Raw genomic sequence first — 15,411 nt, 5'->3', positions numbered from 1 at the left:
GCCGACCAGTACTAAATGGCACCCTGGCTTGGTCTCATAATGCTAAATTGCTCCTTCATCAGGTGAAGTGGCGGCAGATTCACAATCGCGACATATATAGGAGAGACACAACTGCAAGATAATTACAGTTAGTAGGATTCTACAGACCTGGACAGTATGATGGGGGTTACATGCAATGTGACATGAACCTGAGGTCCCGGTTGAGGTCGTCCTCATGCGTGCGGAACTTGGCCACCAGTTTCTGCTCGGCGATTCTGCTTTGTCGTGTATCTTGAAAGCCATCTTGGAGAATGTTTCCCCAAAGATCAGCGGCTGAATGCCCTTGACTGCTGAAGTGTTCCCCGACTGGAAGGGAACATGCCTGCCTGGTGATTGTTGCATGGTGTCCGTTCATCCGTTGCCGTAGCGTCAGCATGGTCTCCCCGATGTACCATGCCCCGGGACATCCTTCCCTGCAGCATACGAGGTAGACAACGTTGGCCGAGTCGCATGTGTATGTACTGTGGGCGCGATTCTCCCAGAGGGGGAGAAATCGTAAGGCTGGCGTCAAATCCGGGCGGGTTTGACGCCAGCCCCCCCCTCCCCGACCGGGAACCGATTCTGGTCCCCGGTCGGGGATAGCATGCCGCCGCCGTAAACTCCGGCATCGCGGGCTTAACGAATTTCGTTAAGCCCGCTTGCCAGAGTTAGCGCCGGCTGACGCGTCATATGACGTTAGCCGCGCATGCGCGGATTGGAAGACTCCAACCCACGCAAATGCGCAGATGACGTCATCGCGCATTTGCGCGAAACCCGCGCATACGCGGGCCGGGATGCCCCTCAGCCGCCCCGCGAATGGATACAGCGGGGCGGCGGAGGGACAAAGAGTGCGCGGGCATCGGACCCGCTGCCCGCGATCGGTGCCCACCGATCGCGGGCCCATGGCACCCTTGGCACGGCCGTGGTACTGCCGTGCCAATCGGTGCCATGGTTTTAAAAATCGGGACTTTACGGCCGTTTTTACGAACGGCCAAACCAGGTGTGTTTGCCGTTCGTAAAAACAGCCGTAAAGGGCTGGGAACTCGGCCCATCGAACAGCTGAGAATCGCTGCTGGCCGTAAAAAAACGGCGGCAGCGATTCGTATCGTGAGTCGGGCGTGGGGGGGGGGGCGGGGGGGGGAGAATAGCGGGAGGGCGTCGGGCCAGCGTGGCCGTAAAATTTTACGAGCCACGCTATTCTCCGCACCGTCGTGAGTGCGGAGAATTGCGCCCTGTGTACCTGGTGGGTGGTGTTCTCAGGTGTGATGGTAATATCCATGTAAATGATCCAGCATGTCTTGCAGAGGTTGCCGTGGCAGGATTGTGTGGTGTCGGGGTCGCCGTTCTCCAGAAGGCTAGATAGTTTGCTAAGACCAATGGTCTGTTTGAGGTTATGCAGAATCCTACTAACTCTCCTGGCTTGAGACAATTCACACCTCGATTACCTGTGATTATCACTCACACCACTCACACTGTCTGTTCCTGCAAAGATTTGTTTACTTGTAAAGACTCACATTCCAACCATTCTGCACATTCCAAGCTGTAATTATCTTGCAATAGTGTCTCTCCTATGTATGCTGTGATTGTGAATCTGCCTCCGCTTCACCTGAAGGAGCAGCGCTCCGAAAGCTTGTGATTTCAAATAAACCTGTTGGACTTTAACATGGTGCTGTGAGACTTCTTACGAAATATAAAACATTGGCAACATTGTATATATAGGTATCAGATACAGTTGAAGCTAACTAAAGCCACAATTGAATGCCAAAAATGCAGTGGAAAAAAAACAACTAACAGGTGGCATCGCTATAATAAAGTTATCTCTTATAATAAAGGACTCTGCCATTTCCGAGCGGCCGCTCGGCCCATCCATGCCGGAGGGTTGGCGGCCTGGCCGCGGACAGTGGCCCGCGACCGCGCTGCGCCAAATACGCCGCCGCAAATGGCGCCGATTCTCCACACCTCAGAGAATCGCGGGCTGGCGTCGGGGCGGCATGGCAATGTTGCGGCGATTCACCGGCCCGGCATGAGGCTGGAAGAGTCGCGCCCTTAGTCAGGTACTATGCAGGCCATTAATTTAGCTGACTAATAGTTCTTTGAGACCAGGGCAGGGATTCTCCAAAATCCAGGCTCAGTGTTGATTCAGTGCCGATTTCCACTCGCCAGAGAATCGCGTCCCGGCGTCTGAGCGGCGGGGCAGGAATTTGCGGCGTCAACGCCGATTCTCCGACCTGGCATGGGCTCGGAGAATCCCGGCCCTAGACTAGTTTGAATTGACTGGAGAAAGAGCTTGATGCATGAATGTTTGCATAAATGTGCCAAATCCCATTCATTGATATCTGCTCAGGTACATAGGATCAACAGTAGGCCATTCAACCCCCTGATCTTGCTCTGCAATTATGGCTGAGCTGTATCTTAACTCTACTTACCCAGTTTTCCCCCAAATATTTTGTAAGCAAAGCTCTGTAATTTATGTTTTTAATAGGTTTGAATTGCATAATTAAACTGTTGCATACTCAAATCCTGGCTATGCTAAAGACTAATGCTTAAATGATTCATGGCTTGAAATACGGTGCCAACCAACACTAATAATTTTCACTGAAAACACATAGTTCCACTGACATTTAGGAACTCAAATGTTGGAAACAATGTAAAAAGAAGATTGTGAAATTATATGGCGATATTGTTTTCTTTGAGCTTTTGCAACGTATAATTTCCCACCATGCCACTGGAGATGAGGTGGGGTAAGGTCGGAGACAGTGATTGTGAGGGTAGGCAGGGAGAGAGAGAGTGCCCCCACGCTCTCTCGGGTTTGGGTGGGGAGAAACAGTGCTATGTAGGGAAGAGAGAGCGCCTGCGAGGGGTGGGGCGAAGAGGGAGTGTGCATGTGGAGTGGGGCGGGGGAAGAGAACATGTTTGTGAGGGGTGGGGGGGGGGGAAGAGAGTGTGTGTAAGGGGTAGGGGAGGAAGAGAGAATGTGAGGGGATGGGCTCTGGTCTTCAGGCTTTGGTATGGGGTGATGGAAGAGAAGATGGAAGACATAGATTGCAAGAGTGATGGTGAAGAGGGAGTGTGTGCGAGGGCTGGGAGGGAAGAGAGCATGTTTCTGAGGGGTGGGGTGAAGAGAGAGTGTGTGTGAGGGTTGGGGTGAAGAGGGAGTGTGGATACGGGGTAGTGAGGGGGAGAGTGTTGGGGGAGAGATGCATGGACTTTGGCCTTCAGGTCCCGGCATGGGGTGGTGGTGGGGGCCCTAATAATGAAGCTGAACATAGGGCCTCACTAACTGTAAATCCGCCTCTGCCTGCAAGATCCTTCCCTTTTCACAATTCCTTGTTTGCATCCTTTTGCTTAAGATTCTGTCCTCCCCACAGCATAGAAATGGACCTAACCACAATTAAACAACATCCTCTCACAGTGATTCATTCTCCCTTCTCATGCTCCTCAAACCTCTGCAAACGCAGAGTCGGCCAATCACACTACCATTCCCAAGTCAAGAATATCCATGCCGGGGGGCTGTTTTGAGTGTTGAACCTCTGCACATTTGAAAACAGCCAGTTTCTGTTGAGAAATCCATGCGGCCGTCCCTTGCGACCGTCCCTTCAATCAGTGCCCAGTGGCTCTGGTGCAGTTTATTTGAATATCACAGCGGTGCATGAAGCAGTGGCAAGGGTATGAAACTTGTATTGGGTGCCAAAAAACATTGGCCTTTGTCTGTCCATTGTTTAGCTGGAGGAAATTACAGCTCATTTAAGACTAGACGTGGGACAAAAAGTCGAATAGCATCAGGGCAGTAGGAGGACTGGTAGAGCCGGTGGAGAGGTCATGAAGGTGGTTATCATTGGGCTATATGTAGGAGCTGACCCCAGGCAACACATAGAGGAGGAAGAGGAGAGGAGTCAAGAATAGATCCTTGAGAGATTTAGGTGAGGTTGGAAAGAAAGCTATTGCTGGTGATGCTCTGGCTAGAAAGACATGGGTAAGTCTGGTCTCCAGTGTGGCCATTCCACGCTGAACTGGCCAATGGAGGAGAGGTGCCTGGAGGAGGGTAGTGTGATTTGCCATCTCTGAGTTTGCAGTAAGTTTGAGAAGAATGAGGAGGGAGAAATAACCAACGTTGGGGAATATTGTTCAATTGTGGTTAGGTCCATTGTTGTGATTTGGGGAGGACAGAACCTTAAGCAAAATGATGCAAATAAGGAATGGTGGAAGGGCAGGAATCTTCGAGGCACAACATGTTCAAGGACATCGGGGAGGAAATGGAGTCTTGTGTCTAACGCATCACTCTGTTGAGAATACAGACTGATAACGCTTCTTTGGGCCTCTTGCCAAACCCACAATGTAATTATACACCAGGAACTTGCTCGGACTAATCTAGTTCGAGCCTGTTTCCAGCTTTCAATCTCAGAACTGGCTTGCAATTTAATTGCTCTTTTGAAGGCTTTAAACTCGCAATACAGGGAATCAAGGGCTTAATTCAAACATTAAATTTATTTATGATGTGTTTCTGGTTTCTTCATTGGGTACCAGTAGATGTTTACCATGTCACTGATTGAATGAACATGCTGAGCATCTGCACTTTGGCCCAGATCCATGTCTGATAAGAACATTTTAGATCATTGAACACTTCTCCCATTCCCTACAGTCTCACCAAGCAGCTGAAAGACGAGAATGAATAAGCAGGTTTGTTTCCTCTTTTCCAACGTTCAGCGATTGAGGTGTCGTACAGGTAACAGTCCAGCCCCTTGGTGGTGCCTGCTGGGCGTGGCTTTTCTGGGAATTGCTTCAATCAAAAGTGCAGGCTTAGAACTAATTTACCTTTGTGCATCAATAGGTAGCACCGGACGAAAAGGATGAACTCTTCTGAAAACAATTCCCGGTATGTTCCTTGGACAAACTGACCTTGATTGTAGCAGGAATGGATCGTAACGATCAGGGAACTGCATCACAGCCAGCTTTCCCTCCCACTCTTCCTACAGAGCATGTGTTGTATCTCAGCCGTTCTGACACTTTGAGCTGGATCTGCAATTCTTCACTTTCGACCTTGGCATGCTGTCCCTGTGTGCATCAATTACTGCACTTTTCTGTTTACATCAAAGAACCAGCAACTCCCCATCAACCAGGATCAATCCCAATTAAAATAAAATTCCTTTGCAGCACAATTTATTTTAGTACTTGGCATTTGAATCCTTTTGAAGTAGACACTAATGAATCTCAGTGATACGATGGAACCATTAACTGAACACAAACATTCAGAAAATAGGTGCTGTGGATAAGGCACACGATGGTTTCTTTCAAATTTGAGTGAGAGTTTTTTTCAATGGGGGGATTTTATGATCCAAGGGTCACGTAGCTTTAGAATTTTCCCCTTCTCTTTTTAACTTTCAGACTGGGCCATGCACCAATGCCTTGATTTTAAAATTCTTATCCTCCTGTTCAAATCCCTCCCTTTCTCTGCAAGCTCCTACAGCCCTCTGAGGACTCTACTATGTTCCTGAACTCTGGCTTCTTGTAATCTAGGTCCTTCGCTTTATAATTCTCTCCCCAAGCCTCATTATTTTTCTCCAACTCGCACTCCTCCTTTAAGACACTCCTTAAACTAACTTCTTTGACTAAGGGATTGTTTGGCCATCCACTCTAAAATCTCCTGCATTGGCTCAGTATTAATTTTTCTCTGATTATGCTCCTGTGAAATACTTCGGGATGTTTTCCTACATTGAAGATAAATGCAGGGCATTGTTGCTCCTGATGAAATGTTGACAGTCTTCTTCAAGGTCACCATTAAAGTCACTCTGCAGACCCTGAACTGGACCAGCCATATAAATACTGTGGCTACAAGAGCAGGTCAGAGGCTGGGAATTTTGCAGTGAGTAACCCACCTCCTGACTCCCCAAGCCTGTCCATCATCTCCAAGGCACAAGTCAGGAGTCTGATGAAATCCTCTCCACTTGCCTGGATAGGTGCAGCTCCAACAGCACTCAAGAAGCTCAACACCATCCAGGACAAAGCAGCCCGTTTGATTGGCACCCGATCCACCACCTTCAACATCTACTCACTCCACCACTGGCACACAGTAGCAGCAGTGTGCGCCATCTACAAGATGCCTTGCAACAACTAACCAAAGTTCCTTTGACAACACCTTCTAAGCTCATGATCTCTACCACCTAGAAGTACAAGGGCAGCAGATGTACTGGAACACTAACACCTACCAGTTCCCTGCCAAGCCACACATCATCCTGCCTTGGAAATATATTGCCATTACTACAATGCCGTTGAGTCAAAATCTTGGAACTCGCTAACAGCACTGTGGTTGTACCTACACCAAATGGACTACGACTGTTCAAGAAAGCAGCTCACCACCACAGTCTCAAGGGCAGTTCGGGATGAGCAATAAAAATGCTGACCCAGCCAGTGATGCCAATACTATAAAAACAAATTAAAGTTGTGCCTAAGAAGGGTGTGGTGTGGAAATCTAACCTAATGCTCTCTCCCCAGATGGCAGAGAAACAAGGGAATGCACCATTGATGTGAAGTGGACTGGTGGGGAGAAGGGAGCTCCAGAGAAAGTATCTCACAACATACTGAATTCTGGGCAACACAAGACGGGTGATACACACTTGGTCTCCTATTCAGCTCAGTCTCTGAGACCTGACCTTGGCCTCTGATTCCCGGCCTATGCTTTCAATGATGCCACAATATGCCCAAAGGAGCCCGGGTACTTTCCCACAGGGAAAGAGCAAAGGTCCCACTGGTCCAGATGCTATTGTGCGTACTTAATGCACAAGTCAAATTCCTGTGGAAATGTAGCGTAGTTAAATTGAGGGGTCAAAATTTTAAAATGAGCGACATGACTTTATTTTGCTGTATGTCCTCAAGAGTTAATTACAATCAAATTAACTGAATACCTTTAAAACTGCAGAGTTGCCAATGATTTGCTCAGTTCAGTAAGGAACTGTGTGTCTGTTTTATTTGTTTCTGTGCAAACTGTGAGGTAACCCAGATGAAGGCCTGCGATCCTTTCCGTTCAATTTATTCTGCGTGGACAGCAGTACTCACCTTTCCACCTTCGTCAAACGTCCCAATGTGGTCAAGCCATTCCCGAGAACAGAACCAAGTTGGCATGATGACAGTGGGACCATGGGAAGTGAACACCTGGCAAGAGGAGAATGAGTTTTGTTAAACAACCTGCGGATTAACTGCCCCACCATGCACCAGAAGTTTTCTACCGACGAGCAGCCGAGCCACTTTACTTTTAAAATGTAACTCGATCTGTGGCTTCTCTTTGTATCACAGTCTCCTATTCCTTTATCCATCTGTTCATTGCTGCTGAGGATGTAGGTGTGTGGCCTGTTTCCATGCTGCTACTAATTTCAGGAGATGCCAACTGCTACCTAGGTGTGACCCCCATCTTGATATTTCTTCATGGATCTCTTCTCTTCTCTACTTGGGTGGTAAATTGAGAAGATTGGCTATCAGTCTTAGATTGACCCTAACCTGTGCCATTGACTGCCAATACAATAATAACCCATCAGAACCACCATGTTAAACATCAAGACAATTACAGAAAAAGGTGCATTTCTACAATTTTCACAAATGCCATCTGCAAGTGAGTACACAAACAGGAGGATAAGGCAAATTAATGTGCGGCTGGAAAGATGATGCAGGAGGGATTTATGGGATACTGGGACTGTCTTTGGGGGAGATGGCACAGGTACAAGCCGGGCAGGTTGCTCCTGAACATAGCTGGACTGAGTTCCTTGCCAGTGCTGCAGGGAGGGCATTAAACTATCTTGGCAGGGGCGTGGGAACCAAGGGAGAAGATTAGAGAGGAATAACAGGGTGCACAAAATGCAACAAGAGACAGATAGTACCAGTACAGAAATTACAGAGCGATGCAAGCATTATAGAGTAGCTATAATGAAATACTTGAACTATCCTAATATAGACTGGGACAGTAGCAGTGAAAAGGGTGGCGAGGGAAAATGCTCCTAGATTGTGCTCAGGAAAAGTTTTCTTGTCCAGTCCAACAAGAAAAGGCACACTTTTGGGCCTGGTCTTGACAATGAGGTGGGCCAAGATCAAGTGTCAGTGGGGGGAAATTTAGGAGACAGTGATCATTGCATTTTAAGGTTTAGGATAATGGGAGAGAGCTGACTTCAATGGGGCCAGATTGGAGCTGGGCGGGTTAGACTGGATCCAAAGGTTGGTGGGTAAAACTGTCGCTGAACAATGGGCTACGTTCAAAAAATAATGGTATGTTACCACAAAAGGCAGATGTAGGGCAAACAAATCCAGAGTTTCCTGGATGAAAAATGAAATAGAAATTGTGATTAAGAACAGTAATGTGCTTTTGACAGGTATCAGATGGAAAAAAGAATTGACAATGAAGAAGAATACAGAAGGTTCAAAAGGGAGATGAAGAAGCACATTGGGAAACAAAGAGGGACTGGCAGCCAACATAAAGGTGAATCCCAAAATCTTCCACAGGAATATAAAATTGTGAAATGGTGTTAAAAGGAGGAGTTGGGTCGGTTAGTAACCTAAAAGGAAATTTACACATGGTAGCACGGGTGAGGTATGAAATGCACACTTTGCATCCGGCTTTATCAAAGTGGTACATAGAACATAGAACATACAGTGCAGAAGGAGGTAATTCGGCCTATCGAGTCTGCACTGACCCACTTAAGCCCTCACTTCCACCTTATCCCCGTAACCCAATAACCCCTCCAAACCTTTTTGGTCATGAAGGGCAATTTATCATGGCCACATCTTTCCCACGTCTTTGGACTGTGGGAGGAAACCGGAGCACCCGGAGGAAACCCACACAGGCACGGGGAGAACGTACAGATTCTGCACAGACAGTGACCCAGCGGGGAATCGAACCTGGGACCTCTGGCTCTGTGAAGCCACAGTGCTATCCATTTGTGCTACTGTGCTACCGGCTGCCCGTGCGTGGTAGATGCTAACCAAGTGATGGTGACAGTGGAGGAAGCTCTGCCACTACAAGGGTTCAAATTTGATAAGAAGGAAGAGTTGAATAGACCTTTGGTACTTAAAGTTGACAAGGCACCGGGACTGGGTGAACTCCATAGAATCCACACAGATAGTCACCCAAGGCTGGAATTGATACCTGGTTCCTGGCGCTGTGAGGCAGCATCACTATGCCACCATGCTGAGGTGCATCCAAGGATATTGAAGGAAGCGAGTGGAAAATGCTGGAGCGCTGGCAATAACTTTCCAGTCTTCCCTAGACTCAGGGAGGTGCCAAAGGGGGAGAATTGTTCAAAAACGGTTGTAAGGGTAAGCCCAACAATTACAGACCAGTCAGTTTAACTTCAGTTGTGGAGAAGCTTCTCGAAACAATTAATCAGGATAAAATTAGTAGTCACATGGAAAAATATTGGTCGATTAGGAAGAGACAGCATGGATTTCTAAAGCAAAAATCCTGTTGGTGGAATAGGCAGAGAAGTGGCAGATGGAGTTAAATGCAGAGGCGTGTGAGGTGATGCATTTTGGCAGGAAGAACATGGACAGTCAATATTAAATCAGGTGGTGCAGGAGCAGCGGGACCTGAGTGTGTATGTGCTTATATCATTGAAGGTGGCAGGACAGGTGAAGAGAGCAGTTAATAAAGAATTGGGCGGGATTCTCCCAGCCCCGCGCCAGGCGGAGAATCCCCGCGAACGGGCCACACTGCCCCCACACTGGCATGCGATTCTCTGCAGCCTGCCCGCCGCTTCTCCGGCCCAGCTGGGCCGAGCGGCCGTAGGTAAAGAGCCGAGTCCTGCTGGCGCCGTTCTAACCTGCTCTTGGCTGGCGGGACCTTGGCGTGTGAGGGGTGGTGGGGGTCCAACCCCGGGGCGGGGGCCTCTGATGTGTAAAATATTAAAATATTTCTTATGGGATGTTGCATTGTGCCAAACTGCCTCCACCAGTCCTTTGTACTGTGAGTTTATATCTTTCCCAAACAATACTTTTCAATGATAACATCAGCATTCAATTTATAAAGAGAAATATTTCTGAAAAGCAGAACGACAGGGAAAAATATCAAAGTTCTAGTCCTTTAAAGCTGCATTAATTGGCATTCCTGATACCCAATTCTTTATAATAATCTTTATTAGTGTCCCAAGTAGGCTTACATTAACACGGCAATGAAGTATTGTCAAAATCCCCTAGTCGCCACACTCGGTGCCTATTCGGGTACATTGAGGGAGAATTTAGAATGTCCAATTCACCTAACAATCACGTATTTTGGGACTTGTGGGAGCACCCGGAGGAAACCCATGCAGGCACAGGGAGAATGTGCAGACTCTGCACAGACAGTGACTCTAGCCAGGAATCAAACCCGGGTCCCTGACGCTGTGAAGCAACAGTGCTACCAATGTGCTCCCGTGCCACCTGTAATGTGTCCAGCTTTTCATAAAGCATCCGTCTATAAGACAGAACATCCATATTGCAATTCATACCAATTTGGAACCCTGTCTGACAGAATTCTTTGGTATGTTCAGCTAGAGATTGTATTTCCAATCTCTTTGCAGCCTGATGACCACATAAACATCATCTAATTTCAAGCTGCTTGAACCAGATGGGGCATATTTTAATCACAAGTGATATAACTATCCCAAAAATTGTGGACACACAGCTTACACTCTAGGTGACCTCATTAGGGCAGCTTCAGATTCTGACTGCATGTGTCATAAATAAACAATGCTCTGACAAGTTGGAATACCACACAGCTTTCCTATAATGAAGCTGTGCTTGTGAACTAGACAAAATAAGGACATTGTGAATGGGCTTTGTGTGGTTATCCTATTGCAGTGACAACTATACACATTATGTCAGTGCTCATGGTACTTCAGACAGTGTGACATTAATTTGCTACTGGACAGTACAATGAAACAATGGGGTTACGTCCACAGTTTTACAGCATGTAATAGTGGATGAATGAGGTTGACTTCTTCTTCATAAGTGTGGACTGCATTCATGGTATCAATTGTGGCCCAGCTGGTAACACTCACTTTTAATTGGGTTGAGTTCAAGGTCCTTATGAGAGGCTTATGCCTGTAAGGGTATGAAGGCATATAGGGGTTGAGCAGAAAAACAGAACTAAGATAGAAGAATGACCATGATCTTACTGATTGGTTCAGTAGGCTTGTGTATCTCCTGTTCCTATTTCTTATATTCCCATACTCTTATAAAATTGATGTGGAGATTCCGGCGTTGGACTGAGGTGGGCACAGTAAGAAGTCTTACAACACCAGGTTAAAGTCCAACAGGCTTATTTGGAATCATTAGCTTTCAGAGTCTCACCTGATGAAGGAGCTGCGCTCCGAAAGCTGGTGATTCTAAATAACCTGCTGGACTTTAACCTGGTGTTGTAAGACTTGGGAGTGAGATCTCAAAAATTTGTCTTGGAATAAAGGTTGCCACTAGTTACCACAGTCCCAGATGACCATTGGCTACTTTCCCCTTTGAGGGGGACTTAACCTGAAGATTACCACACCTCAGGCGAGGGGCAAGGTTGAGAAGACAGGGCCTTCATGAATAACCTCAGCCAGTATGGGAATTGAACCTGCTCTGGGCCTTACTCTGCATCATGAACCAGCTGTTTAGCCAAGTGAGCTAAACAGGCCCCGGCTTGGAATAGATGTTAAACTAAGGCCCTTCTGCCCTCTCAGCTGGATGTAATAGATCCCATGGCATTGGTTTGAAGAAGAGCAGGCAGCTTCTACCCAGCCAATATATATCCACCAAACAACATTACCGAACAGATTATCTGGTCATTATCACATTGTTGTGGGAAAATTTTCTCTCATGCTTGCTACATTACACTTTTTTTGCATTTAAGAAATGTTACATTTCTCGATAAGTGGAGAATGCAGATTTCATATGATACATTTCCAAGATTCGGCTAAATGTGCATAAAATATTTTGTAGATTAAAACAATTGACTGCTTATTTAACTCAATGCTGTTAGGTTTAGCGAGTTCAGATTATTTGCCATATTTGCTGTTAACTTAACTCCAGCTATTAGAGAATAATGCTGATGTTGGAAATCTGAAACAAAAATAGAAAATGCTGGAAAACTCAGCAGGTCAGGCATCAATCTGATGAAAGGTAATTGTTCTGAAACATTGGCTCCCCAGCATCACATTTAAGGGGTACACAGTGATGCACTGGGGAATCCCTTGAGGATATTCCCATGTAAGTGTCCACTGGCAATTGCCCAGAAGCGCTAACTTCCTCTGGACCATTGCACTGGGCTGGCAGCAATCTGACACAAGGGATTTAAATTGCTAACTTTGGATGGTTCTGCCAGTTTTACCCTGATAGTTACTCTGAAAGAGATAGGGGGGAAAAAAATCACTTCTAGTTCCAGAGTAACTATTTAAAAACCAGATCTGGTCTCGCACGGGACACCACCTGCACACAAGACCCACCAGAGAACCCACCACACTGCCATCCACACCCCTCACCCCCACCCCCAGCCCTGGCCTGACCCAGCCCTCCCCCCCCCCTTCTCGATGTGACCCAGTTCAACCTCCACTCCCAGTGTGGCCCTTCCCTCCCTTTGCAATACCCCCTAGCAGTCCACCCCCCACCCCCCCCACCCCCACCCTCGACATCCCCCACCCCTCCCCCCGGCTTCCCCGACTGACACCCCCCTCCCACAGGAGATTGCCACTCCAAGGAAATTACGGGCCATTAACTCTTTCTCTCCACAGATGCTGTCTGACCAGCTGAGTCCTACCAGCCATGCAGTCGCTGTGGAACTTTTAAAAAAATGATCATAGAATTTACAGTGCAGGAGGACGCCATTCGGCCCATCGAGTCTGCACCAGCACTTACAAAGATCACCCTACTGAAGTCCACGTATCCACCCTATCCCCGTAACCCTGCAACCCCCACTTAACCTTTTAGGACACGAAGGGCAATTTATCATGGCCAATCCACCTAACCCGCACATCTTTGGACTGTGGGAGGAAACCGGAGCACCCGGAGGAAACCCACGCAGACACGGGGAGAACGTGCAAACTCCGCACAGACAGTGACCCAGCGGGGAATCGAACCTGGGACCCTGGAGCTGTGAAGCAATTGTGCTAACCACTATGCTACCATCGGGTGAATGAGGAAGGAGCTGCGCGCCAAAAGCTAGTGATTTTAAACAGACCTGTTGGACCTTAACCTGGTGTTGTAAGACCTCTTACCAAGAAGGGTTCTGATAGTTGCACCTTGAGAGATCAGAATATGTTCATTGCTGAACAGAGGTAAGCAGTGTGTCAAAGGCCAATTTAGAACAGTAATCCAGAGGGCTATGCTAAGGCTCTGGGGATGCAGGTTCAAATCCCACCACGGCAGCTGGTGGAATTTAATTCAATTAATAAAATCTGGTATTGAAAACTAATCTTAGTGATGGTGAGCAATGAACCGTCATTGATTGCCGTAAAAACTCATCTGGTTCACTAACGCCCTTTTAAAGGAAATCATCTGCCATCCTTATCTGACTTACTTGTGACTCCAGATCCACATTAATGTAGCTGGCTGTTCACTGCCATTTTAAATGGCCTAGCAAGCTATTTAACTCAGTTGGAGGGCAATTAAGGATGGGTAACAAATGTCAGCAATGCCCACAGTGTGTGAAATAATTTTTTAAAACCTTCTTCAAATGTTAGACTAACTGGGGAACCTCAAATCTGTCATTTTAAACAGAGTAAAATAAAAATGTCAGGTTGCTGTACTTAGACTAAAAAAGAAAATAGGATGAAGTTGTATTCCCCACCCCCCCCGGGAATATATGATCGAGATTGCAATCTAAAAGGTGCTCCAATCCTTGACATTACATCATCCATCTCTAGGGTCAGGCACAGAAAATACACATGAACAATCTTGATGCAAAACAGTTAAGTTTCTGTTCCCAAACGGAAGAAAAACAGTTTGAAAAATGGTAGCTAGGCATCTGACTTTGTTGGAAGTTAAATGTATTCTGTCACATGAAAAGTATTAGTGAGTTTTAAAGCATGTCCATTCTTGCCACAGCATGCCATCCCATTGCACAGCTTAACCCCTTCCAAGACATCGCTGGAACCACCAAGTTGGAATTGTTCTCAGCAATACGTCAGCACGCACACTAACAAAGCAGACAATTCAGTCTGCAATCTCAGTCTGATTAATTAAATCTAAACCCTCTGCGGTAAGTAGGATAGAGAAGCAATGCCTGTGCTCCAGGCGGCAGTGGTACAAAGACCCTGTTGTTTCAGTCACAAGAAAGATGCTGAAACCTTTCCAAACAATCAACACACAACTACTTCTTTGTCGATGGACAAGGTCTAAAATTGTTGGAATATTCAAGTGAGGCAACGGCAATACTTGGCACCAGAAGCACAAGATCCTAATTATTGTGTTTGTACAAAGCAACAAATGTGGTTTGCAACATACTGATAATGTCAGCACCAAAATATATATTATCTGGATCTTACAAGCACAATTTTGCTCCCAAGGAGTGAGTTTTTAAAAAAAATTTAAGGTACCCAATTATTTTTTTCCAATTAAGGGGCAATTTAATTCACCTACACATCTTTGGGTTGTGGCGGCGAGACCCACACAAATACAGGGAGAATGTGCAACGTCCCACCGGTGAGGCAGCAGTGCTAACCACTGCGCCACCATGCCTACCTCAAGGAGCAAGTCACATGGCGGTGAACCAAAGTCTTGAAGACAGAGACTAAAGCAACATTTGAGCAGTTTTGAAATTTTCCTTGAAATTTGGATTGAATTTTCCCTCCTTGTTGCCTCAATTTTATTTAATGCAGTAGATCTCCCACAAATTTACTCATGGTGAACTGCAGGTTAACTGTAATGAGCTTGGGTTCTGCATACAGGATAGGGCGAGTTGTGCATTTGACCGCTGAAAGGAAAAGAAACCATGGGCTGGATTCTCTCCCCGCCGCGCCACTTTTCTGCCCCGACCCGCCGGCGGGATTCTCCGTTAAGCCGGCTGGTCAATGGGGTTTCCCATTGTGGGGCAGCTCCACGCCGTCGGGAAACCCCCGGGCGCCGGCAAAACGGGGAGTCACGCCGGCGGAGAATCCCGCCCCATATGTTCAAAGCTACTGAAGTGAATGTTTTCCTGGAAATTGAGAGCTAAAAATGTTTTTTTTTTGTGCGATGGAGTTTCTGCAGGAATGGTGAATACATGGTAAATGTAGTGATGTCGCTCGAAGAGAATATGCAAATGAGCAACAAACCAGGGTGTAGAGTAGCTAGTAGCATGGTTTATGAATTGGAGCTGTGTTGTCCTAGTTAGTAATGGTTGCTGAATCCAAAAAGTAGGTCTATATGCTGAACCATTCTGTACTGTATATTCAAATATATTGAACCGACATATAGTTTGCCAGTCCC

At 46.7% G+C, this 15,411-nt stretch overlaps 1 protein-coding gene across 6 annotated transcripts in view; it reads right to left on the bottom strand.

The window, feature by feature from the left end:
- Positions 1-15,411, bottom strand: part of b3gntl1 (UDP-GlcNAc:betaGal beta-1,3-N-acetylglucosaminyltransferase-like 1) — a 432,810-nt gene that overhangs the window by 146,279 nt on the left and 271,120 nt on the right. For 5 of the 6 annotated variants that reach the window (XM_038777401.1, XM_038777405.1, XM_038777403.1 and 2 more), the window contains one exon: positions 7,069-7,164. The exons of the other annotated variant lie outside the window; for it this stretch is intronic. In XM_038777401.1, the coding sequence (XP_038633329.1) occupies positions 7,069-7,164 (96 nt within the window). The remainder of the gene's footprint in view (positions 1-7,068; positions 7,165-15,411) is intronic. 6 annotated transcript variants of the gene reach the window in all.

Source organism: Scyliorhinus canicula, chromosome 18 (genome assembly GCF_902713615.1).
Source record: "Scyliorhinus canicula chromosome 18, sScyCan1.1, whole genome shotgun sequence".
NCBI classification, from domain to species: Eukaryota; Metazoa; Chordata; class Chondrichthyes; order Carcharhiniformes; family Scyliorhinidae; genus Scyliorhinus; species Scyliorhinus canicula.
This window is presented reverse-complemented; position numbering and strand designations above follow the sequence as displayed.